At 46.1% G+C, this 27843-nt stretch overlaps 2 protein-coding genes across 2 annotated transcripts in view; both read left to right on the top strand.

Annotated features, from left to right (window-relative positions):
* LOC141121670 (uncharacterized) overlaps nucleotides 1-27843 on the top strand; it is a 271996-nt gene that overhangs the window by 133873 nt on the left and 110280 nt on the right. The window lies entirely within an intron of this gene.
* LOC141121688 (uncharacterized) lies at nucleotides 7508-17388 on the top strand. Its single transcript, XM_073611393.1, has 7 exons — nucleotides 7508-7601; nucleotides 8724-8847; nucleotides 8964-9061; nucleotides 9151-9378; nucleotides 9458-9667; nucleotides 9775-9913; nucleotides 11704-17388. Exons 1-7 carry the CDS (start codon nucleotides 7515-7517, stop codon nucleotides 12228-12230), a joined length of 1413 nt encoding a protein of 470 aa, XP_073467494.1. The 5' UTR covers nucleotides 7508-7514; the 3' UTR covers nucleotides 12231-17388.

The raw sequence follows: 27843 nt of genomic DNA, 5'->3' as shown, positions 1-27843 counted from the left end.
CTCTCTCACCCACCCCCCTCTCTCTCACCCACCCCCTCTCTCGCACCCCCTCTCTCACCCACCCCTCTCTCTCTCAACCACCCCCTCTCTCGCACCCACCTCCTCATCTCTCACCTACTCCCTCTCTCTCACCCACCCCCTCTCTCTCACCCACCCCCTCTCACCGACCCCCCATCTCTAATCCACCCCCTCTCTCTCACCCACCACCTATCTCTCACCCACCCCCTATCTCTCACCCACCCCCTATCTCTCACCCACCCCCTTTCTCTCACCCACCCCCCTTTCTCTCACCCCCCCCTTTCTCTCACCCACCCCCCTCTCTCTCACCCACCCCCTCATCTTTCACCTACCCCTCTCTCTCACCCACCCCCCTCTCTCTCACCCACCCTCTCTCTCTCTTATCCACCCCCTCTCTCTTATCCACCCCCTCTCTCTCACCCACCCCCTATCTCTCACCCACCCCCTTTCTCTCACCCACCCCCCTTTCTCTCACCCCCCCTTTCTCTCACCCACCCCCTCATCTTTCACCTACCCCTCTCTCTCTCACCCACCCTCTCTCTCTCTTATCCACCCCCTCTCTCTTATCCACCCCCTATCTCTCACCCACCCCCCTATCTCTCACCCACCCCCCTATCTCTCGCCCACCCCCTCTCTCTCATCCACCCCCTCTCTCTCATCCACCCCCTATCTCTCACCCACCCCCTCTCTCTCACCCACCCCCTCTCTCTAACCCACCTCCTATCTCTCACCCACCCCCATATCTCTCACCCACTCCCATATCTCTCACCCCCTCTCTCTCACCCACCCCCCTCTCTCTCACCCACCCCCTCATTTCTCACCCATCCCCTCTCACCCACTTCCTCTCACCCACCCCCTCTCTCTCACCCACCCCCTCTCTCGCACCCCCTCTCTCTCACCCACCCCCTCTCTCGCACCCCCTCTCTCTCACCCACCCCCTCTCTCGCACCCCCTCTCTTTCACCCACCCCCTCATCTCTCACCTACCTTCTCTCACTCACCCACCTCCTTTCTCACCTCCTCTCTCTCACCCACCCCCTCTCTCTCACCCCTCTCTCTCACCCACCCCCATATCTCTCACCCACCCCCCTGTCTCTAATCCACCCCCCTCCATCTCATCCACCCCTCTCTCTCACCCACCCCTATCTCTCACCCACCCCCATATCTCTCACCCACCCCCATATCTCTCACCCACCCCCTCTCTCTCTCACCCACCCCTCTCTCTCTTATCCACCCCTCTCTCTCATCCACCCCTTATCTCTCACCCACCCCCTCTCTCTCACCCACCCCCTCTCTCTCACCCACCCCATCTCTCTCACCCACCCCATCTCTCTCACCCACCCCCTCTCTCCCACCCACCCCCATATCTCTCACCTCCTCTCTCGCACCCACCCCCTCTCTCTCACCCACCCCATCTCTCCCACCTACCCCCTCTCTCTCACCCACCCCCATATCTCTCACCTCCTCTCTCTCACCCACCCCCCTCTCTCTCTTATCCACCCCCCCCTCTCTCTCTCTTATCCACCCCCTCTCTCTCACCCACCCCCTCTCTCTCACCCACCGCCTTCTCTCTCACCCACCCCCTCTCTCGCACCCCCTCTCTTTCACCCACCCCCTCATCTTTCACCTACCCCTCTCTCTCACCCACCCCCCCATCTCTCACCTACCTCCTCTCACCCACCCACCTCCTTTCTCACCTCCTCTCTCTCACCCACTCCCTCTCTCTCACCCACCCCCATATCTCTCACCCACCCCCCTCCATCTCAGCCACCCCCTCTCTCTCACCCACCCCCATATCTCTCACCCACCCCCTTTCTCAACCCCTCTCTCTCACCACCCCCTCATCTTTCATCTACCCCCTCTCTCTCTCACCACCCCCTGTCTCTCACCCAACCCCTCTCTCTCACCACCCCCTCTCTCTCACCCAACCCCTCTATCTCACCACCTCCTCTCTCTCACCCAACCCCTCTCTCTCATCCACCCCCTATCTCTCACCCCTATCTCTCATCCACCCCCATATCTCTCACCCACCTATCTCCCACCCACCCCCTCTTTCTCACCCAACCCCTCTCTCTCATCCACCCCCTATCTCTCACCCTTATCTCTCACCCACCCCCATATCTCTCACCCACCCCCTATCTCCCACCCACCCCCTCTTTCTCACCCAGCCCCTATCTCTCACCCACTCCCTCTCACCCACCCCCTCTCTCGCACCCCCTCTCTCTCACCCACCTCCTCTTCTTTAACCTACCTACCTCTCATCCACCCCCCCTCTCACCCACCCCCTCTCTCTCACCCACCCCCTATCTCTCACCCACCCCCTTATTTCTCACCCACCCCCTCTCTCTTACCCATCCCCCTCTCTTTCACCCACCCCCTCGCTTTCACCCATCCCCCTCTCCTTCACCCACCCCCTCTCTGGGTGAGAGAGGGAGGGGGGGTAATTGGTGTGGTGAGAGAGCTGGAGGCATTAGTAAGAGAGGAGGGGGAATTGGTGAGAGAGCTGGGAGGCATTACTAAGAGTGGAGGGGGGCATTGGTGAGAGCTGGGGGCATTGCTAAGAGAGGAGGGGGCATTGGTGAGAGAGCTGGGGAGCATTACTAAGAGAGGAGGGGGCATTGGTGAGAGCTGGGGGGCATTGCTAAGAGAGGAGGGGGCATTTTTGAGAGATCTGCGGGGGATATGTGTGAGAGGTGAGAGAGCTGAATTTTGTTTAACTATTCCCTTAAGCCCCTCCCACCATTAATACTTTGGCCACGCCCACATTTTGCAGTTATTCCTGCCACAGCTCACTTATTCCCTCATTTGTCCCTCATTCTGAAGTTCAAAAGTTGGGAGGTCTGCCTATCAGTGCCAGCCATCAGTGCCCATCAGCTAGTGCCACCTATCAGTGCCCATCAGTCAGTGCCACACACCAGTGCCACCTATCAGTTCCCATAAGTGCCACCTATCAGTGCCCATAAGTGCCAGCCATTAGTGCCACATATCAGTGCCCATCAGTCAGTGACACCTATCAGTGCTGCAACGTGTGCATCGGTAAGCGCCACATATCAGTGCCACCTATCAATGCCAGCCATCAGTGCTGCAAATCAGTGCCCATCAGTAAGTGTCACATATCACTGCAAGCCATCAGTGCCGCAAATCAGTGGCCATCTATCAGTGCCATCTATCAGTGGCCATCAGTCAGTGTCACCTATCAGTGCTGCAAATCAGTGCCCATCAGTAAGTTAAAAAAAACATTAAAACGTAAAAAAGTATTGGTAATCGGTATCAGCAAGTACTTGAAAAAAGTATCGGTACTTGTACTCGGTCTTAAAAAAGTGGTATCGGTGCAACCCTAGTGGTCATAATGTTCTGGTGGTGATCATAATGATCTTATGGGTGGTTATGTTCTGGTGTGTGGTTATTAGACATGTGCAAAATGGAAAAAATTTGTTTGGTTTCGGATAGATTCGTTATGTTATTTAGTTTTGTTATGGAATTCGTTTAGTTTGGTTTCGGAATTCATTTAGTTTCGTTTTTGTTAAACTTCATTTCGTTTATTAGTTTTCTAACAAATTCCAACTTTTCAGAACGATTAGAATTTGAAGCGGTCAAAAAACAATAGACGGATTTGAATTCTGTGTGAAGAATAGCTGGTTGTTAAGCAGCGGGCCACTCGCATCCTTAACAAGCATGACTCATCATCCGTCAGCGGGCTTCCCCACTGACAGATGAATGTAAAGAAAATGTCGGAAATAGAAAAATGTTTTTAAAAATGGCGTGGGCCCCCACCCCCCCCAGTCCATACCAGGCTTTTTGGGTCTGATATGGAGTTTAAGGGGAACCCCACGGCAAAATAAAAAAATAGCATGGGGGCCCCCAAAAACCATACCATACCATTATCCGGGCATGCAGTCCAGCAAGTCAGGAAAGGGGGGACAAGTGAGCGCCTCCCTCCTGAACCATACCAGGCCACATGCCCTCAACATGAGGGGATGCTTTAGGGTGGGGGGGCTCTACAAAGCACCTTGTCTCCATGTGGACTGGTGGTTGTGGGAGTCTGAAGGCAGGGGGCTTATCGGAATCTGGAAGCCCCCTTTAACAGATTTCAACTTAATTTGTTACTATTACTATTTCATTCAGAGATTCGGATACATCCAAATCTCTGAATAACCAAAATCTTGTCCGAATTTGTATTCGGACCGAAACAAATTGCACATACCTGTGGTTATAATGTTCTGGTGGGTGATTATAATGTTCTCAACAACAAAAAGAGGAGACAAGGGAGTCCCCAGAAAGCAAAAAAGGGGAATGGTCAACTACGGCTTATGGTACAAAAATGCAAAAAGGCTTTATTAAGGGTAGGGGGGGTGGGGGTATTTACATATACAAAAAATTCCAAACCACATAAGACTTGATATCCCATCAGTAGCTTACTTCATGTAATGTTTGGTGCAATACTTTTTTCTCTGGATTCAAATGGACACTGCATGCGTTTTTGGCCTGCAGGCACGCTCTGCAGTTTTATTCATCAATGTTGCAGCATGGTTTTTAACTTTGGTTTAGTGTAGTGAGACGGACTGTGTTATTTAGATACATTGTTTATCCTACATATATTTGGAATTTTTTGTATATGTAAATACCCCCACCCCCCCTACCCTTAATAAAGCCTTTTTGCATTTTTGTACCATAAGCCGTAGTTGACCATTCCCCTTTTTTGCTTTCTGGGGACTCCCTTGTCTCCTCTTTCTGTTGTTGATATAGTGCCATTGCTTTTAGGGCAGGTATCCCGTCACATATTGACGAATCGGCTGGTACTCCATTTGCTGTTTGCTACTTTGGTGAGTGTGGATTCAAGGACTTTTTACCCCCCATTTTTTGATTATAATGTTCTGGTGGGTGATTATAAAAATAAATAAAATAAATAAAATTTAAAAAAAATCCACCAATTTATTCTCTGCAATGGAAATAGATGCTAATAGGCTGCAGGAGATCTGCTGAAAAAAAAGGGGGACTATTAGCACCCATTTCCCTTTTATAAGTCTCATCAGATCTCCTGCAACCTATTAGCACCAATAGTGGACTATAGTCCAATAGTACCACAAAACACCTCCCTCCCCAAACAACAGTCCCGTGCTCTCTTGGTGCTCACACTCAGATTGTGCGCTCACCAGACCTCCATCACCCTCTTAATAAGTGGCTCCACAATAGCGTTGGAGGAACCCTAGCTGACAAAGCCTGGACTAGGTAGTAATATATTTCTGTGGAGATGACCCCATCTATAACATAGTTGCCAACATTGTAAAAAAAAAATGTGGGACACTTTTGTGGCTGTAGGCGGAGCTGTCCAATAATTAGGGGGCGGGGCATTCACCAGCAGGCGTGGCCTATCAAAAACAGACAAGTGCCGCCGCGCCGAAAAATGGGCGTGGTTTACGCGAAATTGTGGGCGTGGCTTAAATGGGCGTGGCTCTAGAGGGTGTGGTTAGAGTCTGAAATGAATGAGGGATGGAGAGGGGGGGAGAGGGGGAGAGAGACGGAAATGACGGGACAGCAGCCCCAGATCCTACACAATAAAAATATGTGTATTCTAGAAAGTTTAACAATCAGCAGATAAAGATACTCCAAACACCTGGTGTTAATGCTTCAATCATCCCGGCACCATGGTTGTTATGGTGTCAGGATGATTGAAGCGCATTATTTCTATTATTACATTGTAATATAAAATGAAATCATTCAACTCACCATAATGCAGAATCAGTGGGATCCCTGAGCGTGTCACCTGCCACGTCGCCTGCCACCAGCCGTCCGTCCTTGCTTCAGATGTCCGAGCAGAGTCCGTCCTTGCATCAGGTGCCCCCAGCGGAGCCCCCCTCACACCAGGAGTCCCCGGCGGAGCCCCCCTCACATCAGAAGTCCCCAGCGGAGCCCCCCTCACATCAAGAGTCCCCGGCGGAGCCCCCCTCACATCAGGTGTCCCCGGCGGAGCCCCCCCTCACACCAGGAGTCCCCAGCGGAGCCCCCCTCACACCAGGAGTCCCCGGCGGAGCCCCCCTCACATCAGAAGTCCCCAGTGGAGCCCCCCTCACATCAGAAGTCCCCAGCGGAGCCCCCCTCACACCAGGAGTCCCCGGCGGAGCCCCCCCTCACATCAGGAGTCCCCGGCGGAGCCCCCCCTCACATCAGGAGTCCCCGGCGGAGCCCCCCCTCACATCAGGAGTCCCCGGCGGAGCTCCCCCTCACATCAGGTGTCCCCAGTGCCCCCGCCTCACATCAGGTGTCCCCAGTGCCCCCCCCCTCACATCAGGTGTCCCCAGTGCCCCCCCACTCACATCAGGTGTCCCCAGTGCCCCCCCCACTCACATCAGGTGTCCCCAGTGCCCCCCCCTCACATCAGGTGTCCCCAGTGCCCCCCCCACTCACATCAGGTGTCCCCCCCTCACATCAGGTGTCCCCCACTCACATCAGGTGTCCCCAGTGCCCCCCCCACTCACATCAGGTGTCCCCAGTGCCCCCCCCCACTCACATCAGGTGTCCCCCCCTCACATCAGGTGTCCCCAGTGCCCTCCCCCACTCACATCAGGTGTCCCCAGTGCCCCCCCCACTCACATCAGGCGTCCCCAGTGCCCCCCCCTCACATCAGGTGTCCCCAGTGCCCCCCCCTCACATCAGGTGTCCCCCCCTCACATCAGGTGTCCCCAGTGCCCCCCCCCTCACATCAGGTGTCCCCAGTGCCCCCCCCTCACATCAGGTGTCCCCCCCTCACATCAGGTGTCCCCAGTGCCCCCCCCCTCACATCAGGTGTCCCCAGTGCCCCCCCCACTCACATCAGGTGTCCCCAATGCCCCCCCCACTCACATCAGGTGTCCCCAGTGCCCCCCCCCACTCACATCAGGTGTCCCCTGTGCCCCCCCCCACTCACATCGTGTCCCACAGCGGTGCGCGCGCTCACCCCCCACCTAGAACCCCCGCCCCTTTCCATAACAGACTGGCAGCGGGGCGGGGGGTAGGCGGGGCGAGGCGGAGCGGGGCGGGCCGAGGCGGGGCGAGGCGGAGCGGGCCGAGGCGGGGCGGGCCGAGGCAGGCCGAGGCGGAGCGGGGCGGGCCGAGGCGGAGCGGGGCAGGGGGTGGGCGGCGACGCAGAAGCTTCGTCTAGCCCCCCCCCCAGCCGTCTTCCTGAACTCCAACAAAATGGCGGCCGGCGGAGACAATGTCTCCGCCGGCCGCCGACCTCTAGCGGCGGCGGCGGCGGCGGCGGCGGCGGCGGTTTCAAAAACCGGAACCGAATTTTTCGGGACATTTCCCGGGACGCCACAAATCCGGGAATGAAGTCCAAGTCCCGGGAATGTCCCGGGAAATTCGGGACAGTTGGCAGCTATGCTATAAGGATATACAGCACAAGGCCGTGTTTACACTACGAGACATTTCTCTGGGCTGCAGTTCATCTGAGCTCCACAAGGTGGTGATCTCACCTCTACCCAGCAGGGAAGTCTCTATGGAATAGATAGACAGGAAATGATGTCGGGTACAGACAGGAAGTTCCGGGTGAGAGGTGAGTTGGGAGGAAGCAGTGAAGAGACGTTACTGGAGGCAGCAGAGGAGGTAATAAGATCTTATTTTCTATTTACACCCAGTAACCCCCGTCATGTCCGTCCTCTTCCTCCATAGTCACTGTGATGTCTTTTATCTCCAGCAGATGATGATACACACATATATAGTGTGGAAACCTAGATTAACCCCTTCAGGGGCAGAACATTCCCCCATTTATGGGGCCGGAACATTCTCTTCATTTTGGAGATGTCACCTTTCCCACCAATCACCTTCTCATCTCATCAGTCTATACTAACAGATTATATGACTTTTATTAGTGTTGGGGGATGGGGTGTTTATTTATGGGGGATTGGAATATGTATTTCTTAATTTTATAAGATTCAAATAAGAAGAAAGAAGGAACAATGTCATTTGTAGTAAATGTTCTGAAAAATGTCTCCATAATGATCCCAGTCTCAGATATTTATCCTAAAATGTGATCAGTAAAGTCTCCGGAGTACACGGAGATCACAGGAATATGATGTGTCCTGGCAAAGCCCAAAGACAAAGTTCATCTTTTAAGTTTAGGAGAGATGGGACACACCCGGAAGAGATTATTCTGTGTACAGGAACCTCACAGCTCCTCCTCCCAATGCCCTTCCATCCAGAGGCAGAGAATCCTATGACATCACACTGACCTCACATCTCCTCCTCCTCCCAATGTTCCTCCAACTGGAGTTAGAGAATCCTATGACATCACACTGACCTCACAGCTCCTCCTCCTCCCAATGTTCCTCCAACTGGAGTTAGAGAAACCTATGACATCACACTGACCTCACAGCTCCTCCTCCCAATGTCCCTCCATCCAGCTCTTTTTTATTTTTTTATGATGGTGGGCGGACCCTTTGCATCTTCACAACCAAAGCAGAACTGTTGATCCCGTATTTTACGTAATGATGTCAGAATTCCTTATGCCAAGCCTTTAACCTATAGAGTGTGGGGGCCCTGAAGGGGGGCTTTAATAAAACACAGACCTGACTGGTGAGGTGAGGAGGATTATGGGATTGTCATTTAATTTTACTTTTTGTGAAATCTGCTGACAGGAGAGGTGAGCGGTGCTGGGAATTCTGGGACATTATCCAGTAACAGACAAGGGATGTGTCTGGATGGTGACTGTATCATTGTGTGTGTCAGGTTCCTATAAGGTGTCAGGATGTCACTGTCTATTTCTCCATGGAGGAGTGGGAGTATTTAGAAGGACACAAGGATCTCTACAAGGACGTCATGATGGACAATCAGCCGCCCCTCACATCACCGGGTAAGAGGAGACTTTATTGTAAAGGAGAGAGCAGTACGGAGGGTCCACCTAGATCCCCCATCATCTGATAAACACATAGAAACAATGTATTCAGTCAGTGTGTGTGTTTCCTACAGATGGATCCAGTAATGGGAACCCACCAGAGAGATGTCCCCGTCCTCTGTATTCCCAGGATTCCACACAGGAAGGTCACACCATCCCTCACCATCATCAGGTAGATGAGGAACAATCACTGATAGTATCATTAGGATCTGTACATTATCTGCATTGTTACAATTTATGTCATTTGTATTATATTTTCAGAGTGGAAACCTGAGAGATTCTAAAGTTGAGGTTAAAGAAGAGATAAAAGAGGAGGATGATGAGGATGGGGTGATGGATAAGTCAGAGTTTCTAAAAATACACAAAGATCTGTACCAGGAAACCATGGTGGAGTCCTCCAGCTACACAAACCCACCAGAGAAATGTCCCCGTCCTCTGTCTTCCCGGGAATCTACACAGGAAGATCCCACCACCCCTCACCATCATCAGGTAGATTATTGACAATTCTTCGTAGTTCTGATTTATACACAGCATGTTTGTTACAATCAATGTTTTTAATATCTTTCAGAGAGGAAGCCTTGAGGGATATAATATTGTTGTTGTTAAAGAAGAGTATAAAGAGGAGGATGAGGCGTATGGAGTGATGGGGGAGTTTTCAGAAGGACACAAGGATCTGATGGTGCCACCTAATACCAGGAACCCACCAGAGAGATGTCCTTGTCCTCTGTATTCCCGGGATTCCACACAGGAAGGTCACACCATCCCTCACTGTTACAAGGTTGGTGGGATGGAGTATCTAGAACATGGACAATGGAGATGATGTGTGGATTTTTTATGTGAGCCTATATTTTACAGATGATATCCACTCTCATTTTCTTGATTTAGTGTGAAGATTTGATAGATATAAAAGTTGAGGTGAAAGAGGAGGAGGAGACTTTTGTGAGCGATGATCAGCAGTCAATGGAGGAGGATGGAATAATTAGGCTAATTCTAGAGGAAGACACTCCTACTGAGATCAGCACAGGTGGGTCATTCACATTAAATAATTCCTCCACCCATACTGCTCACTGATTGACCCAGAGTAGGGAAAGGACTTGGTGATATCAGCCTGTAATACCCTGATCACTTTGCTGAGCTGTGTTCCCCATCCTGTATTCCTGTATTTGTGTAGATTCTGGGGTCCAGCAGGAAATGTTGACTTTTACCATAGGTGTTGCTCGACCTAGCCACTTTGGGTATAGGTTTTGGGTCTTTTGCCCCATATCCCGGTCCTAATGCCGCGTACACACACGCGGACTTTTTGACTGGACTGGTCTGACGGACCGAATCCGGCGGACAATCCGACCGTGTGTGGACCTTCAGCTGACTTTTTCTGTCGAAAGTCTGACGGACTTTAGATTTGGAACATGCTTCAAATCTTTACGTTGTAACTCCGTCGGACCCAGTTCCTATCGAGAAATCCGCTCGTCTGTATGCTAGTCCGATGGACAAAAAACTATGCTAGGGCGGCTATTGGTTATCAACTTCCTTATTTTAGTCCGGTCGTACGTCATCACGTACGAATCCGTCGGACTTTGGTATGATCGTGTGTAGGCAAGTCCGTTCATTGGGAAAGTCAGTTGGAAGTCCGTCGGATAGTCCATCGGACCAGTCTGGTCGAAAAGTCCGCCTGTGTGTACGCGGCATAAGAGGATCTCTGACAGAACAATTCTCCCAGGGTTACTTACTTCGAAGTTTGCTGGCTGTACCAGGCTGTCTCAGACCCAAGTCACTGAGTGCAGTCTCAGGGAGGCAGCGGTGTGGGACCTCTGCAACTTGTCTCATGTAAACATTTAAAATTCCACTGATTACTACATACCAATATTATGAGTCTTAACCATTACACTATATAATTTATATTGTACATTACATACTCCTGACTCTTGATTTACATCCACTTGCTGAGCGTCCACAGTACATTTACTGCGGGCGGGAGGTATGTACCTGTACATAATTTTTCCTGTACTGAAATAGGGGCCCCTCCTTTCCCATGGTGGACACAACAGAATGTGGATCCTGTTACTCGGGGCCCGGTGATCATGTGATTGCTATGCGATCACAATGTCAACAAAGCTGTTGTGAATCAATATGATTCATAGCAGCTTTGCTTCCTTTACTAGTGAGCTGTGATTGGCCCACAGCTATCACATGGTACTTGGGCCAATCACAGCACCCTGTACCATGTGATTAGCTGTAGCACTGTCCTGGCATTGTAGGGCCTCAAGTAATGAGATAGGCCATCAGTATCAGTTGTACATGACATACTCCTGACCCCTGCACTATATACTCTATATTGTACATGACATACTCCTGACCCCTACACTATATACTCTATATTGTACATGACATACTCCTGACCCCTGCACTATATACTCTATATTGTACATGACATACTCCTGACCCCTGCACTATATACTCTATATTGTACATGACATACTCCTGACCCCTGCACTATATACTCTATATTGTACATGACATACTCCTGACCCCTGCACTATATACTCTATATTGTACATGACATACTCCTGACCCCTGCACTATATACTCTATATTGTACATTACATACTCCTGACCCCTGCACTATATACTCTATATTGTACATTACATACTCCTGACCCCTGCACTATATACTCTATATTGTACATTACATACTCCTGACCCCTGCGCTATATATTCTATATTGTACATTACATACTCCTGCGCTATGTACTATATGTTGTACATTACATACTCCTGACCTCTTATCTATATATTCTATGTTTGTCCTTCCAACAGATAAGAAGTTTTCATGTACTGAGTGCGGGAAGTGTTTCCGTTCTAAAACCAAACTTAAAGTGCATAAAAGATCTCACACAGGGGAGAAGCCGTATTCCTGTCCTGAGTGCGGGAAATGTTTTTCACAGACTGCCAATCTTTACAAACATCAGAAGTCTCACACGGGGGAGAAAATGTATTCCTGTTCCGAGTGTGGGAAAAGTTTTTTACAGAAGCCCCATCTTTATGCACATGAGAGATCCCACACGGGGGAGAAGCCGTATTCCTGTCCTGAGTGCGGAAAATGTTTTTCACAGAAGTCTCATTTTTACAGACATCAGAGATCTCACACGGGGGAGAATCCGTATTCCTGTTCTCAGTGTGGAAAATGCTTTTCAGATAAGTCCAGTCTTTACAGACATCAGAGATGTCACACAGGGGAGAAGCCGTATTCCTGCCCTGAGTGCGGGAAATGTTTTTCAGTGAAGTCCAATCTTTCCAGACATCAGATTTCTCACAGGGGTAAGAAGCCAATTTCCCGTTCTTAGTGAGGGAATTGTTCCTGACTGAAGTCCTGTCTTCCTGTACATCAGGGATCCCACACAACCCTCGAGGTGTATTAGTGCCTTGAGTGTGAGAAATGTCTTCTATATGAATGTTGCTGGACATCACAGCTCTCATGTGGGGAAGAAGCACACCCTGATATACACCTCAGATATACTCCATGGCTGATCTTCATCATGTAAGAAACAGTTCATAAGGAGATCAGAGTTGGCTGTTTGTTGGCTTACTAACTTTTTGTGGTGTAGAGACTTAGAGGCTTATTTTTGAAAAAATAGATGACTGACTATGCCAAACATTCACTCATCCTGTCATGGGATTGATACATAAAATCTATCAATCATATAAAATATACACCCGGTGAAAAATGCTTAAAGACAAAATGGATTTTTTCCCAAGAAAAAGGGAACTTTGGATGAGTTGTCCCGACTGGCAGAAGGTGGGAAAATGAGTCCCAGACATGGGACTCACACAGCCCCAACCAGAGAGAATCTGACTCACTTCCAGGTATCATAAATATTTATTGTAAGGACCTATTGTATATCTTTACCTGGATTATAAAAGGAACAGAACATCTGGACTAAATGGGATTGTTTTTATGTTTGCAAACCCCAATACTTAACCAGAAGGACAACCATTCCTAGATCCTTGAGATTCATCCTGGTGTGCTATTAATAAATACTCAATGACTACTCTCATTGTTTTGAGGCTGAGAAGATCCCAAAGACCACCCATATTTATGCAGCTTTGAATCAAGATAATAGAGGGACAGGAACCATATAGTTAATTACCGACCCAAATGAACTCGGTTATAACCTCAAGACAAAATTCCAGAATATATAGAAACAAATTATATATATATCTATATATTTAAATTTCTTAGGATAGTTACATAGTAGGTGAGGTCGAAAAAAGTCCATCAAGTCCAACCTATTTGTATGATTATATGTCAGTATTACATTGTATATCCCTGTATGTTGCGATCGTTCAGGTGCTTATCTAAAAGTTTCTTGAAACTATCGATGCCCCCCGCTGAGACCACCGCCTGTGGAAGGGAATTCCACATCCTTGCTGCTCTTACAGTAAACAAACCTCTACGTAGTTTAAGGTTAAACCTCTTTTCTTCTAATTTTAATGAGTGGCCACATGTCTTGTTAAACTCCCTTCCGTGAAAAAGTTTTATCCCTCTAGTGGGGTCACCAGTCCGGTATTTATAAATTGAAATCATATCCCCTCTGAAGCGTCTCTTCTCCAGAGAGAATAAGTTCAGTGCTCACAACCTTTCTGTTCTATTCAAGGGATCCCGTCGTATCTAAGACCAATAACATAAGCAAGTTTAATAAACTTAGGATGGAAATTCTCATTCAGATTATCAAAGGGGGATGATTCATTTCATTGAATGTTGTCATCTATTAGGTCACAACGAGATATCACATCATGGAATCGACCTCTGAGATGTCATACCACACTGCCACCAATAGGATATATTCAGATAAATGGACTGCAATAGAGCATTTGCCCATATATTATTGGGATAACGAAGGAAAGAGTTTTATTCGTAAATAAATTTATTTTTGCATCGTGATGGATAATCACTAAGATCCCATTCACTTATAACCAACAGATCGAGCAGTATTATCACGATGCACCAGATAAGTTATAAAGGAAGGCCGCCATCCTATCGCCTCCAATACGGCTTATATTATTTGTATCAAAAGACACACTAAAAGTTTCCAAAGAAATCTGATCCTTACAGGGCAGTCCAATTCTCATTCCTAAGACTGGGGTGAACCCTTAGTGAACAGGTAAAGAAACAACCAATCGCCTCCCAAATTTGACTGGCCAATCAGAAGACAGAAGTGTGGTTTGTGGACAATCTTCTCAACTAGTATAAAGATAGAAGATGACACTGAAAAAAACAAAAAAGCCTTTTCTTGATCACATCAGGCTGACCACTGATACATCTGAAAGCTGCGACCCTTCTCGCTGACTTCTTGCTGTCCGAGACAAACCACCGTTCTTATCCAATCATCCTACGAAGATTTTCTTTGGAAGAGGTGGAGAGATAGACTTAAATATCGCTACTAACTTTTCTTCCTTCCAAAATCGTATTAATGATATTTTATCACTAGTGTTTTATTATAGTTATCGTTGTGCAGAGTGAAGTAATCTAACTTTTCCCACATATTTATCTATTTTGTATTTTAAAGTTGTATTGTGTATGGTGAAATTGGGTGCAAATCTGTGTCGAAACTAGACTGTTGTTGGTATAACTTGGCTGTTTGTTAATTGTTCGTACTGAATACAGCAAACCTATTGTCTTTAGAACGTGTTTAATTGTAGTAAGTGAAGCTCTTTTGAGATACGTCTCTTTCTTTCCTGAGGCCACGGAAGGTGAGAAACTTTTTCAAGAATGTCGGGGGTATTTTATTTCGCTATTCCTGTATCACAGCTTATTACATTTTTAGGTTCTGTATGTTTGTGTTTGCTTTTGAAAGTAATTGCATTTTGATTGTGTTATTTTATTTTGATTGTGTGTTTTAAATATAAATCTCCAGTAATTTGGTTTTGTATATGGATATACACTATATTGCCAAAAGTATTGTGACGTCTGCCTTTATACTAGAGCCGAAACAACTAATCGATTATGAAATTAATCGATTACTATTTTCATAATCGATTAATCGGCCAGTAACAAAATGGGGTTAAAAAAGTTAAAATTAGTCCTACATAATACAAAAAGAGCAAATAATCTCTACTATAAATATTACTTTCACTGGCTAATTTTTCATTTTTTTTAACTCCATTATGTTACTTAGCCCCCTTTCACACTGGGGCGGTTTGCAGGCGTTATTGCGCTAAAAATAGCGACTGCAAACCACCCCTAAACAGCCTCCGCTGTTTGTTCAGTGTGAAAGCCCGAGGGTGCGCTGGCAGGAGAAGAAAAAATCTCCTGCAAGCCGCATCTTTGGAGCGGTGTATTCACTGCTCCTAAACCGCTCCTGCCCATTGAAATCAATGGGACAGCGCGGCTATACCGCGGTAATATCGCGGCCATAGCCGCGCTATACGAGGGGTTCTAACCCTTTTTCGGCCGCCAGCGGGGGGGTTAAAACCGCACCGCTAGCGGCCGAATACCACGGTAAAACAGCGCTAAAAATAGCGCTGTTTTACCGCCGACGCCCCCTACCGCCCCAGTGTGAAAGGGGCCTAAATGTCTTAGGCCTGGTTCCCACCCTTGTGTGTTTTTTGGTGCTTTTTGCAGAAATGCACTACAGTTCATTTAACGTTCACATCTATGCTTTTTTCAGCTGCTGTGTATTTGGAAAGGGTCAAGGACCTTTTTCAATGCAAAACTGTGCTTTTTTGGTTCAATATACTTCAATGGAGAAGCTGCAGAAAAGCATGTAATATTACAGTTCTGTTTGAAAATCTGCAAAACAGTCTAGAATTTTTTTTTTCTTTAAATAAAAATATTTGATCTGAGTCTGATGATATTTACCGGATTCAACCTCTAATAGTATATACAGTATATCTCTTCTGTCTGTTATTCTCACAGAGGATTAAAGATTTTACTCCCTAACCATATAGTTGGTTACTTATATTTACCCCTGCATATAAAGATATTTAGGAATAAATTGCCTTTTTTTAAACTTTACATATTAACTAAATTATACACCACACTTCTTTTTAAGGTTATTAATCAATCAATCGAAACAATAATCGGCCAACTAATCGATTATGAAAATAATCGTTAGTTGCAGCCCTAATTTATACACACATTGACTTTTATGGCGTCTTAGTCCGTAGGGTTCAATATTGAGTTGGCCCACCCTTTGCAGCTATAACAGCTTCAACTCTTCTGGGAAGGCTGTCCACAAGGTTTATGAGTGTGTCTAAGGGAATGTTTGACCATTCTTCCAGAAGCGCATTTGTAAGGTCAGGCACTGATGTTGGAAGAGAAGGGCCTGGCTCACAGTCCTGGCTCTCATTTAAAGGTGTTCTATCGGCTTGGGGCCAGTCAAGTTCCTCCACCCCAAACTCACTCATCCATGTCTTTATGGACCTTGCTTTGTGTACTGGTGTGCAGTCATGTTGGAACAGGAAGGGACCATCCCTAATCTGTTCCCACAAAGTTGGCAGCGTGAAATTGTCCAAAATGTCTTGGTATGCTGATGCCTTAAGAGTTCCCTTCACTGGAACTAAGGGGCCAAGCGCAACTCCTGAAAAACAACTCCAAGTCCATACCAGGCCCTTTGTGTATAGTATGGTTTTTAAGGGAACCCCATGCCAAAATTGAAAAAAAAAACAGCTTGGGGTTCCCCCAAAACCCATAACCAGTCTGGTATGGATTCTAAAGGGGAAATGGCGTAGGGTCCCCCCAAAATCCATACCAGGCCCTTATTTGAGCATGCAGGTTGGCAGGCCAGGAAAGGGGAGACGAATAAGTGCCCCTTCCTAAAGCTCACCAGGCCACGCCCTAAACATGGGGGGGGGGTTTAGCTCTGCTCCCTACCACAAAGCACATTGTCCCCATGTTGATTGGGGACAAGGCCTCTTTCAGACAACCCTTTGTTTTTTCTTTAAATGCTTTTTTTATTTATTTATTAAGTTATTATTACACAAATTGCAAAAGAAAGTTAGAAAAATACAACATCGGAAGATATTGTGTAATACAGTTGTATGCAAAAGTTTAGGAACCCCTGACAATTTCCATGATTGTCATTTATGTTATGTTATTTATGTTTCCTCACAGTGGACACTGACAGCTTATATCTCTGCGATAACTTTTTTTAGCCTTCCCCTAAGCCATAATGTAGAACAATCTTTGTTTTCAGGTCATTTGAGAGTTGTTTTGAGGCCCCCATGTTGCCACTCTTTAGAGGAGAGTCAAAGAGAACAACAACTTGCAATTGGCCACCTTAAATACTTTTTGTCATGACTGGATGCACCGGTCTATGAAGTTCAAGGCTTAATGAGCTCACCAAACCAATTGTGTGCTCCAATTAATCAGTGCTAAGTAATTACAGGTATTTAAATCAACAAAATGACAAGGGTGCCCAAATTTATGCACCTGTCTAATTTCGTTTTGAAGCATATTGTGCATTTTATGTTAATCCAATAAACCTCATTTCACTACTGAAATATTACTGTGTCCTTCAGTTATTTGATAGATCAAAATGAAATTGCTGATCCAAACACCCAAATATTTATAAATGACAGTCATGGAAATTGTCGGGGGTTCCTAAACTTTTGCATACAACTGTATATTGCAATGTAAAATGCTATTATTACTTTATCTACCATTACTTTATCTACCCACTTCCTCCCTCACAGCCCCCAAACAACCCCCCCCACCCTTACACCACTTAGTCTTTAGCTATATATCGACTACTATCGATATATAAAATCATCAAAAAGAATGGGTATACAGGTAAGCCTACTGCAAAGAGTCAAAAAGAATATCAGAGCAAGGGACGTCCAGAATCCTCAATAGAAAGGAAGAGGAAAAAAAAAAGGGAAGGACAAAAAGAAGGCAGAGGGGAATGCTATACACCACTCTCCCCCTATAGGGGAAGCCCCAACTTAACCAGCCAGGGTCTCCACATTCTCTTGAACTTCCTATAGTTACCTTGTCTAATAAAAGTCACTCTATCATTCCCAACTATTAAATTGATGGTCGCAACCCAATTCTCTACTGTTGGGGGATTATGTGCTTGCCGTTGCTGTGCGATTAGTTTTCTCGCCTGAAATAGACATCTTAGCACTGCTTCAATGGTGTCCTTCGGGACATTACCCCTTCTATATTCCCCAATATGCAGGTCTTGGCTGTTGACTCGATTGCAGTCTTAAAGGTTTTATTTATCCTATCTACAATCTCTACCCAGTATCTGAATAGCTTCGGGCATTTCCATAGCATATGAATAAAGTCCCCTGATGCCCTGCACCTCGGGCACTGATCGTTTTGTCTCCACCCAAGTTTAAACATTTTTTTGGGGGTATAATATACTCTATGGATTAAGAACAGGTGGGATACCTTCTGTGAGGGAGAAATCGAGACCAGTGTTCCTCGTCTAAGGCTCCTATCCCATTCCTCTGTAGTCATTGGCCCCACATCTCTCTTTACCCTTGGAAGGGCCCGCTTGATTTATTATTCTAACTTCTAGTCTGGCATATAACTCAGAGTTTAATCCTTTGAATGAATCTAAAGTCATTATTTGTGCCAAGGTGGGCATCTGGGTCCATTCAACTGTCTGCGACCTAAACTGCGTCTGGATAGCATGCCTGATTTGGAGGTATTTATAGAAAGAGTTGTTTGGTATATTGAATTCCTGTTCCAAATCTAGGAATGTTTTCATAGTATTGCCCACATATAATTGGCTTAGTCGATTAATACCCTGGCTCACCCATTCCATAAGCCGCTCTATATGTCTTAATTCCACCAAATTTCTATTGTTCCATAGAGGAGCATATTCTGATATTCCTCTATACCCCGGTAATACTTTCGTGGTCTGCCATACTTTGCTAATTAATTTTAACGTCGGGCATTTATGGATAAATGAATCTGCCTCTAAGACCTCTATCAGTGTACTATGCGGGGCCCCCATTAACATCATCCTAACGCTGGAATTCCCCCCTCTAGGGGCTCCACAACCCGCTAACTGCTGTAACTGAAATGCCAAGAAATATGACCTCGGGTGTGAAACCGCCATACCCCCTTCTTTGAACGGCAACTGCATCGTTTGTAGACTAATTCTAGATTGGCCCTTTTTACAAATTAAATCCCTAAACATGGATTCTATTCTTTTAAACCACTTTTGGCCTATCCAGATTGGGGAATTATGGAAGAGATATAGTATCTGGGGCAGCCATATCATCTTAATTAAATTACAGCGTCCCGCTACAGACAGTGGAAGTCGGCGCCAGATATCAACTTTTTGTTTTAATTTAAGTAATAAAGGGGCTAAGTTATCATTAAGGTATAGGTTTATATCGCTAGCAATCCAAACCCCCAAATATTTCAATTTTTCAACAACTTTTAGGTTGGGAGTTCCCGACGGTGTCTGGCTACCAAGTGGGTCGACCGGAAGCAAGGCCGATTTGTCCCAGTTGATAACCAGACCAGAGAATCGTCCGAACTCGCCAACCATTTGTATCACTGTTTTTAATGATGTTTGGACATCTCAGAGAAAAAAAAGAACATCGTCTGCAAACAATGCTATCCTATCCTCTTCTGTCTGCCTCCGAAATCCCTGCATATCCAGCGTTGATCTAGTCATAATTGCTAATGGCTCCATTGCAAGAGCAAATAATAAGGGGGACAGGGGGCAACCCTGTCTCGTCCCTCTCTCCAACTGGAACAAATCAGAGTACTCCTTATTAATTTTTATTTTTGCTCTTGGTTCGGTATAGAGTATTTTCACGCAGCTGATAAAAGCGGGGACAAACCCGAATCTCTCAAGCACTCTCAGTAGGTAGTCCCACTCCAGGCTATCGAAGGCCTTGGCTGCATCTAGAGCCAATATGGCCCTAGAGCCCCCATTGTCTGTTGGAATCTGCATATTCAAAAAGACTCTTCTAATGTTAATGCTAGTTGACCTGTTCGGAATGAAACCTGACTGGTCAGGATGAATAAGATTTTGAATGCATCTGTTTAGGTAAGTTGCTAGTATTCTGGCCAAGATTTTTACATCCGTACATAATAATGATATTGGGCGGTAAGAGGAGGCTTCCAGTTGATCTTTCCCCTCCTTATGTACCAAAACAATAGTGGCTTCCGACATTGAGGTGGGCAGTCTCCCATTGGTTAATGCCCATCTCAGCGTCTTCAGCAACTCACCATATATATTTCTATTGGAAGCTCGTCGGGACCTGGCGACTTTTGGTTTGGCATCCCAGCCACTCCTCTCCGCACTTCTTCTAGGGTTATTGGTGCATCCATATCCATTTTATCCCTTTCTGAGAGGGTCGGGATTATTATTTTCCAGAGAAAATCGTCCATTTTTTCCCTCCCCATTTCCTTGTTGGACCTGTAGAGGGAGCTATAGTATTCTTTAAATATATGCACTATGGCAATTGGATCAGAAGAGATCTCTCCACTTGGAGTCCTGACCGCCGAGACAGTTGAGGGAGGGGTATTAGATCTAATCAATAAGGATAACATACGACCAACTTTCTTCCCTTCTCCAAATTGGCACTGTCTCTGAAATATACATCTATTCTCTATTTTTCTTGTGATGGTCATTTTGTAAGCTTGTTGCTTATCTAGCCATTCCCTCTGTCTGTCTGGGGTTGGGTCCTCAACGAATCTCCTCTCTGCCAAAATCGCCTCATTTTTAACTTCCCTTTCCCACTGTCTAGACTTACTCTTAGCTCTTGCCACATGTTGGATGAGGAGACCTCTAAGGTAGGCCTTCAAGGAGTCCCAGACCACTCCGACTGGCGCCGCACCTGCATTAATACGTATAAATTCATTGAATCTGGTTACCACTTCACCAGAGTTGGTGTTCAGTTCCAACCAAGAGGGGTCAATTTTCCATTCTCATAGGTGGACCTTACTCCCTGCGTTTATTGTCAGCGTCTAAGTGGGGAATGGTCGGAGACTCCTCTTGGACCATACCCTATATTCCTTATCAGGACCAGTGCTTCACTGTTAGCTAAAGCCATGTCAATTCTAGACAGAGTGAGGTAAGAGCTTGAAAAACAGGAGGATTGTCTTTCAAGCAGTTGCCGTGTCCGCCATAGATCGCTTAACCCCATTTCGTTCAAGAATCGAGCTAGTCGGCCCTCTCCTATTCCAATAGATCTATTTCCCGGTGGGAATCTATCTAAGAGCTTATCTAAGACTTCATTGAAGTCCCCCACCACTATAACTGGGCCTCCAACTTTGTCCAATGTAAATTCCAACAATTCATGTAGAATCTCAAATTTAAATGGAGGGGGAATATAGATGTTTGCTAGCACATATGGTTTGTTCTCAATCAAGCAGAACAAAAAAATATATGGACCCTGGGTATCGATACAGCTCTCCCGGCAGGAGAACACCATTTCTCTTCCAATCAATATGCTCACCCTCCCTTGATTATGAGGAGTGAACAGAATGATATTGGGTATGAAATTTCCGACTACGAAGTAGTAAAATTGTATCGTTAGTCAAATGCGTCTCCTGCAGGCAGAGCAATCCAGGCCCACTCCCCTCAAGTGCAGACAGAACCGTAGTTTTCTTTGTTGGGTCCCCCAAACCTCGGACATTCCAAGAGATTACACTAAACGTCTTGTCTTGCATGAAATCCTATAAAAATAATGCCAAAGAAAAAAACTGTATAAGAAAAAGAAATACTGAAAGAAAATAAGAAAATGAATAAAAAAGTAATAAGTTAATACATCCAGTGATCCATTTCACTCCCCTCAACCTTAAGTACTTGCGCCCATGTATGTGTTTTTCCCTCTCCTCATATCCCATCTTTATCACAATTTGTGCATTAGAACGTATTAGAATTAGTGGTGCATAACCTTTATCTCCTACCCTACCCACCCTACCCATATCCCCTCCTCCACCACCCACCTCCCTCCCATACCTCGCAGCCCCTGCCCAACAGGGCTTCCCCTAGAGGGTAAACCCGTGACCTTACCATACTTTCCCCAATACACATTCCAAAGCAACAATCTTGATATTTTTAGTGCAAAGTGAAACCAAAATAGGAGCCATACTTGCTCCTTAACACTCATACCTATATACTACTAAACAATCAATCAAGGTGCATTTCCTCTCCTCCACTCCTAATGTTCTAGTAAACCATTATTATTAGTGTAGTGTAATTAGTGTTCTTAATAATAGAAAAAAAAAGAAATGGAGGAGGGGGGAGCAGTGGCGTCTCCAGCTTTCATATTTAGGGGGGGCACATGGGGGGACAGGGACAAAAATAGGGGGGCAATATAAAATGCAAATATCTATCTATCTATCTATCTATCTATCTATCTATCTATCTATCTATCTATCTATCTATCTATCTATCTATCCTGGGGCCCTTTACCCCTTTACTACGATCCCACAACGGGCCCTTTCACATGTTCTGCAGTGAGCTCCCTTCCTACTGTATTGGGGTCCCCCAGGGTGACAGAGAACAAGAGATATATGTCACCAGCATACCAAGAAAATATAAGGGTCCAGAGCAGTGGGAGAACTATCAGGGTTGCAAAGGTTGTCTTGCCACCGGGCCCTGGTGTTCTGTCACTGTGGGGTTCCCCAGCCTCCTCTTGCTGTCCTGCCCCTGCTATTGACAGCGCTGGTCTGGCATCTCTTAGAATTTACAGGCTGATTCTCTTGTCCTAAGGACGGGAGAAATCAGTCTGTTTTTTCAGTAACTGAGAGTCCTGGTGGAGTCCTTCCTGCAACTCGCTCTTCTCCCTGCCAATGAGGATGCAGGGGAAGGAGCAGATCGGGCGGCCGTGGTTGTGTGAGCGCTTGCATTATGCAGTGTCAGCGAGCAGAGGGAGGGGGGAGGAATCACCCGCAGGAGCTGACTGGGGACATTCTCCCTCTCAATAGAGACTGTGTTACTCCAGCGGTGGCCCGAGTAAGATGCGGCACATCTGATATGAAAGCAAACAAAAAGAAATTGCCTTTTTGTAAAGAAAAAAAAATATTTTGTTGGGGGGGCACATGGTGGGGCCCAGCATAGTGTTGGGGGGGTCAGGGCCCCCTCTGCCCCCCCCCCAGGGTCGCCATTGGGGGGGAGGCCTCTCCCTTCACAAGGCTACATAATAAAATGCACAGATACCAGTATTAAAAAAAAAAAAAAAGTGACATTTCGCTCGCTCACCCCCCCCCCAGCACATAATCAAGTCCAAACAAAAACGACTCCATGCTCCCTAAATTCTACGGGGCTATAAGTCCTTCTTGTTTTCCTCTAGCCACTGGACCGCGTCAACCAGGGAGTTGAGGAAATGCTATCACCCTTAAGCGGGCCGGGTACAACAATGCATATGCGACCTTGTATTTCATCAAGCTTCGCTTAATCGAGATGAATTCGGCTCTACACTTTTGAAGATGTGGCAAAAAGTCAGGGTAAAGCGAAACCTCAACCCCCTCAAAATTAATGTCCCCCATTTCTCTGGCCTTCTGCAACAGGGTCACCTTATCGTTGTAGTTGAGAATTTTCAGGAGTAGCGGTCTAGGGTGGTCGCCTGACTGACGGATTTTAAAAGGGACTCGATGTGCTCTTTCGATTGCAAATAATGGCGTAAAGGTAGTGGGCCCAAAAATTTCCCTAAACCACCACTCCAAAGGGACAACTTTCAGAGAACCCTGGAAGGTGGCTGAGGGGGGCTGCAGGGAGGGGGCTTATCAGAATCTGGAAGACCCCTTTAACAAGGAGGCCGCTAGATCCCGCCCCCCCCATTGGAATGATTATGGGGTACATTCTACCCCTATTCGTTTACCAAAAAAAGTGTCAAAAATAAAGGCGGGCTAGTTTTTGACGATTTAAAAAAAAAAAAAAACAATGTCCCCCAATGTAGATCCATCGTCTATCACAATGCCCGCCGGACCTGAAAAAAAAAAACTTTCCGCCCACAAGGAAGGCTGACTGCCTAATGCCTTCTCTGCCGGATGACAGTTCTTAAAGTGGTTGTAAAGGCAGAAGGTTTTTTTTTTTTTTTTTTTTTATCCTAAAGTGGTTGTAAACCTGAAACATCAAAATTTAAATAACTAGTCTACCTAGCACAGCAGCACAAGCCATCTGCCCCCAGTCCGATCAGGAAAGGAGCAGCCAGTCTTCTACAATCTTCTCCACTTTCCTTCAGTGAAGAAACTCAAGACATATAAAATTTGTGTCACCACACCTCCTCTCCTGTGACTGACAGACTAATTAGGAGACTTATGCATGCGAGATGGGGGGCATATTTCCTGCAGCCATCTATACAAATCGCTCCGAAACGAGCTCCAACCTGAGGAGATTAACCACTTTGCCCCGGAAGATTTGGCTGCTCAACGTCCAGGCCATTTTTTGCGATATGGCACTGCGTCATTTTAACTGACAATTGCGCGGTTGTGCGACGCTGTACCCAAACAAAATTGACGTCCTTTTTTTCCCTCAAATAGAGCTTTCTTTTGATCACCTTTGCGGTTTTTATTTTTTGAAAGCGTCAATTTTGAAAAAAACACTATCTTTTTACTTTTTGCTATAATAAATATCCCCATTTTTTTTTTTTAAAAAGGCCAATTTTTTCCTCAGTTTAGGCTCATATGTATTCTTCTACATATTTTTGGTAAAAAAAAAAAATCGCAATAATTGATTGGTTTGCGCAAACGTTATAGCGTCTAACAAAATAGGGGATAGATTTATGGCATTTTTATTATTATTTTTTTTTTACTACTAATGGCGGCGATCAGCAATTTTTAAACGGGACTGCAATATTGCAGCGGACAAATTGGACACTTTTGACACATTTTTGAGACCATTGACAATTATACAGCGATCGGTGCTATAAAATGCACTGATTACTTTGTAAATGTCACTGGCAGGGAAGGGGTTAACACTAGGGGGGTGATCAAGGGGTTAACTGTGTTCCCTGACTGTGTGTTCTAACTGTGGGGGGGAGGGGACTGACTGGGGGGAGGAGAGAGACCGGTGTTGATACTTAGTATGAACACACAATCTTTCTCCTCTCCCCTGACAGGATGTGGATTTGTGTGTTTACACACACAGGTCCCAGTTCTTGCTCTGTAACGAGCGATCGCAGGTGCCCGGCTATCATCGCGCCCGCCGGGCAACTCGCATTGGCTCCGGGTACACGCTGCGGGCACGCGCGCCTCCTACAGCGTCTTAAAGGGCCGACGTACCATTACGGAAGCTCGCCCAGGGGAGCCAACCTGCCGCAGTATAACTGTGGCAGCCGGTCGGGAACCCGATTAACCACTTCACCCCCGGAAGGTTTTAACCCTCTTCCTTCCATGGCCATTTTTTGCGATACTTTACTGCGTTACTTTAACTGACAATTGTGCGGTTGTGCGACGTTGCACCCAAATAAAATTGACGTCCTTTTTTCCCACAAATAGGGCTTTCTTGTGGTGGTATTTGATCACCTCCTGTGGGTTTAATTTTTTGCTTGCGCTATTAAAAAAAAAAGAAAAAAAAATTATTTTTTACTTTCGGCTATAAAACACATCCAATAAAAAAAAATAAAAAAAAAAAAATCGAATTTCTTCATCAATTTAGGCCGATATGTATTCTGCTACATATTTTTGTTAAAGCGGTTGTATAGTCAATTTTTTAAATTTTACCTACAGGTAAGCCTATAATAAGGCTTACCTGTAGGTAAAAAAATAATCTCCTAAACCTGAACGGTATAGGAGATATTCCCCTTGCAATGAGGCGCTGACTGCAGAGGCGCATACGCACCAGGGGATTCTCGGCTGAACGCCCGGCTGATGGCGGACCTTGCCGGAAAGAAATCTCCCGCGCGCATGCGCGGGAGTGACGACATCGCGGCTCCAGCCACTCACAGCGCTGGAGCCGCGATACCCGGAAGACACGCCGAGGCAACATGTCAGCTCCCTCGGCGTGGACCAGGTAAGATACCGACGCCTCGTTCTTAGGTATTTCATAATGAGCTAGTATGCGGTGCATACTAGCTCATTTTGCCTTTTGCCCTACAGGGGTATAAAAAAAAAAAGTGTCAGCGGGTATACAACCACTTTAAAGAAAAATCTCAATAAGCGTATATTGACTGGTTTGCGCAAAAGTTATAGCGTCTACAAACTACGGGATATTTTTATTCACTTTTTTTTTACTTGCGATCAGTGATTTGTAGCAGGACTGCGACATTGCGGTGGACAAATCGGACACTAAGTAACACTCTTTTTGGGGACCAGTGACATTAGTACAGTGATCAGAGCTAAAAAATAAACTGTCACTGTACTAATGACACTGGCAGGGAAGAGGTTAAGTGTGTCCCTAGGGAGTACTTTCTCACTGTGTGGGGATTGCTCAGACTGGGTGAAGACAGAGATCTGTGTTCCTGCCTAGCAGAAACACAAGATCTCTATCTTCTCCCCTGTCAGAATGGCGATCTGCCTTGTTTACATAGGCAGATCGCCGTTCTGCCTCGCTCGGGAAGGATTGCAATCCTTCCCGAGCGAAGCAGAATGATTGGCATTCCCTGTGTCCAATCATAGCGCGATCGCTCCTCCGGCGGCACACGCGCTCTCCCCCCCCCCCCCCCCCAGTGTCTATTCCATGAAATGACGTACAGGTATGTGATTTCGCGGAATCTAACCGACCTGCCACAGTAAAAGTAGGTTAGGTAGTCGGCAAGTGGTTGATGCAGACTTTCATAGGCAGGAGGAAGCCAAGCAACTGTCAGGAATCAGTACACAGCAGACACTTATCTGTGCTAATGGAGGAGGAGGGGGAGACATGCTTTCACTGTCATCATTATCAAACAGCCTCACACAGATTTAACCCCACAGCGGCCAGGGAGAGAGACAAGCAGGAGGATCACAATTAACCCCTCAATGGCTGGGCACTTTTAGGCCTCGTGTACAGGGGGCAATTGAAAAAAACCTCTTCTGAACACTGGAAACTGACAGCTGATAACCGACAGTGAAAAATGTCCGTTTTACAGCTTTTACATACTGAGTTTATACAGTCTTTTAGCAGAAGTTATCAGCATTTGAGGTTAGAAGCATTTTTTTAAAGATAACCTCAGGAGACTCCCAAATGAGTGAATGAATATTAACTATTTCAGCCATTCTGTGAGAGAACAGAGAGTAGTGTGCTTTAACTTTGGACTCTCTCCCTCTCCCTTTGAAACGCCAATTGCCTGTAACAGCTTTTAAACGCAGTAACTCGCATTTAACCACGTTTCGTTTACAGCCGTTTTTCATTTTTGACTATTTAAAAAAAATATATATAAATATATAATTATTATTTTTTTTTTTTTTTCAAACGCTTCTAAACGCAGACGCGGCAAAACAGACTGTTTTAAACGTCGGTTACTATCTGTCAAATTAGTGCAGGAGAGGTTGTGAAACCTCCCGTGTACATGAAGCCTTAAGGCCCGTACACACGATCGGATTTTCCGAGGGGAAATGTTTGATGTCAGTCTGTTGGCGGTAAATCCGACCGTGTGTATGCTCCATCGGACAATTGTTGTCGGACTTTCCGCCAACAAATGTTGGCTGACAGGTTTTCAAATTTTCCACGTACAAATGTGTGTTGTCGGATTTTCCGAGCGTGTGCACACAAGTCCGTCGGATAAAATTCCAAAATACAAACACGCATGCTCGGAAGCAAGGATGAGCCGGAAGCGGTCGATCTTGTAAACTAGCGTTTGTAATGGAGAATTAACATTCGTGACGCGGCAAATTATGAAAGATAGAAATGCAGCGCACAATTCTCTTCTTCTTTTATGGGATAATAATGAAGCTGCTTTGCTGGTGATACTGATGGAGTTATTGCAAACACATTTTCAAAGGCTTTTTTTTCCTAGTGATATCAAGAATAATATTATTATGCTTTTTTTTGCCTACTCCCAAACTGTCATTTAAAGTAAAACACATAGCCAAGTATTATTCTACACAATTTTTTTTTATTG

This window comes from Aquarana catesbeiana, unplaced genomic scaffold, assembly GCF_042186555.1.
Source record: "Aquarana catesbeiana isolate 2022-GZ unplaced genomic scaffold, ASM4218655v1 unanchor228, whole genome shotgun sequence".
NCBI classification, from domain to species: Eukaryota; Metazoa; Chordata; class Amphibia; order Anura; family Ranidae; genus Aquarana; species Aquarana catesbeiana.
Note: the sequence above shows the minus strand (reverse complement) of the source record. Positions and strands in the feature narration are given on the sequence as shown.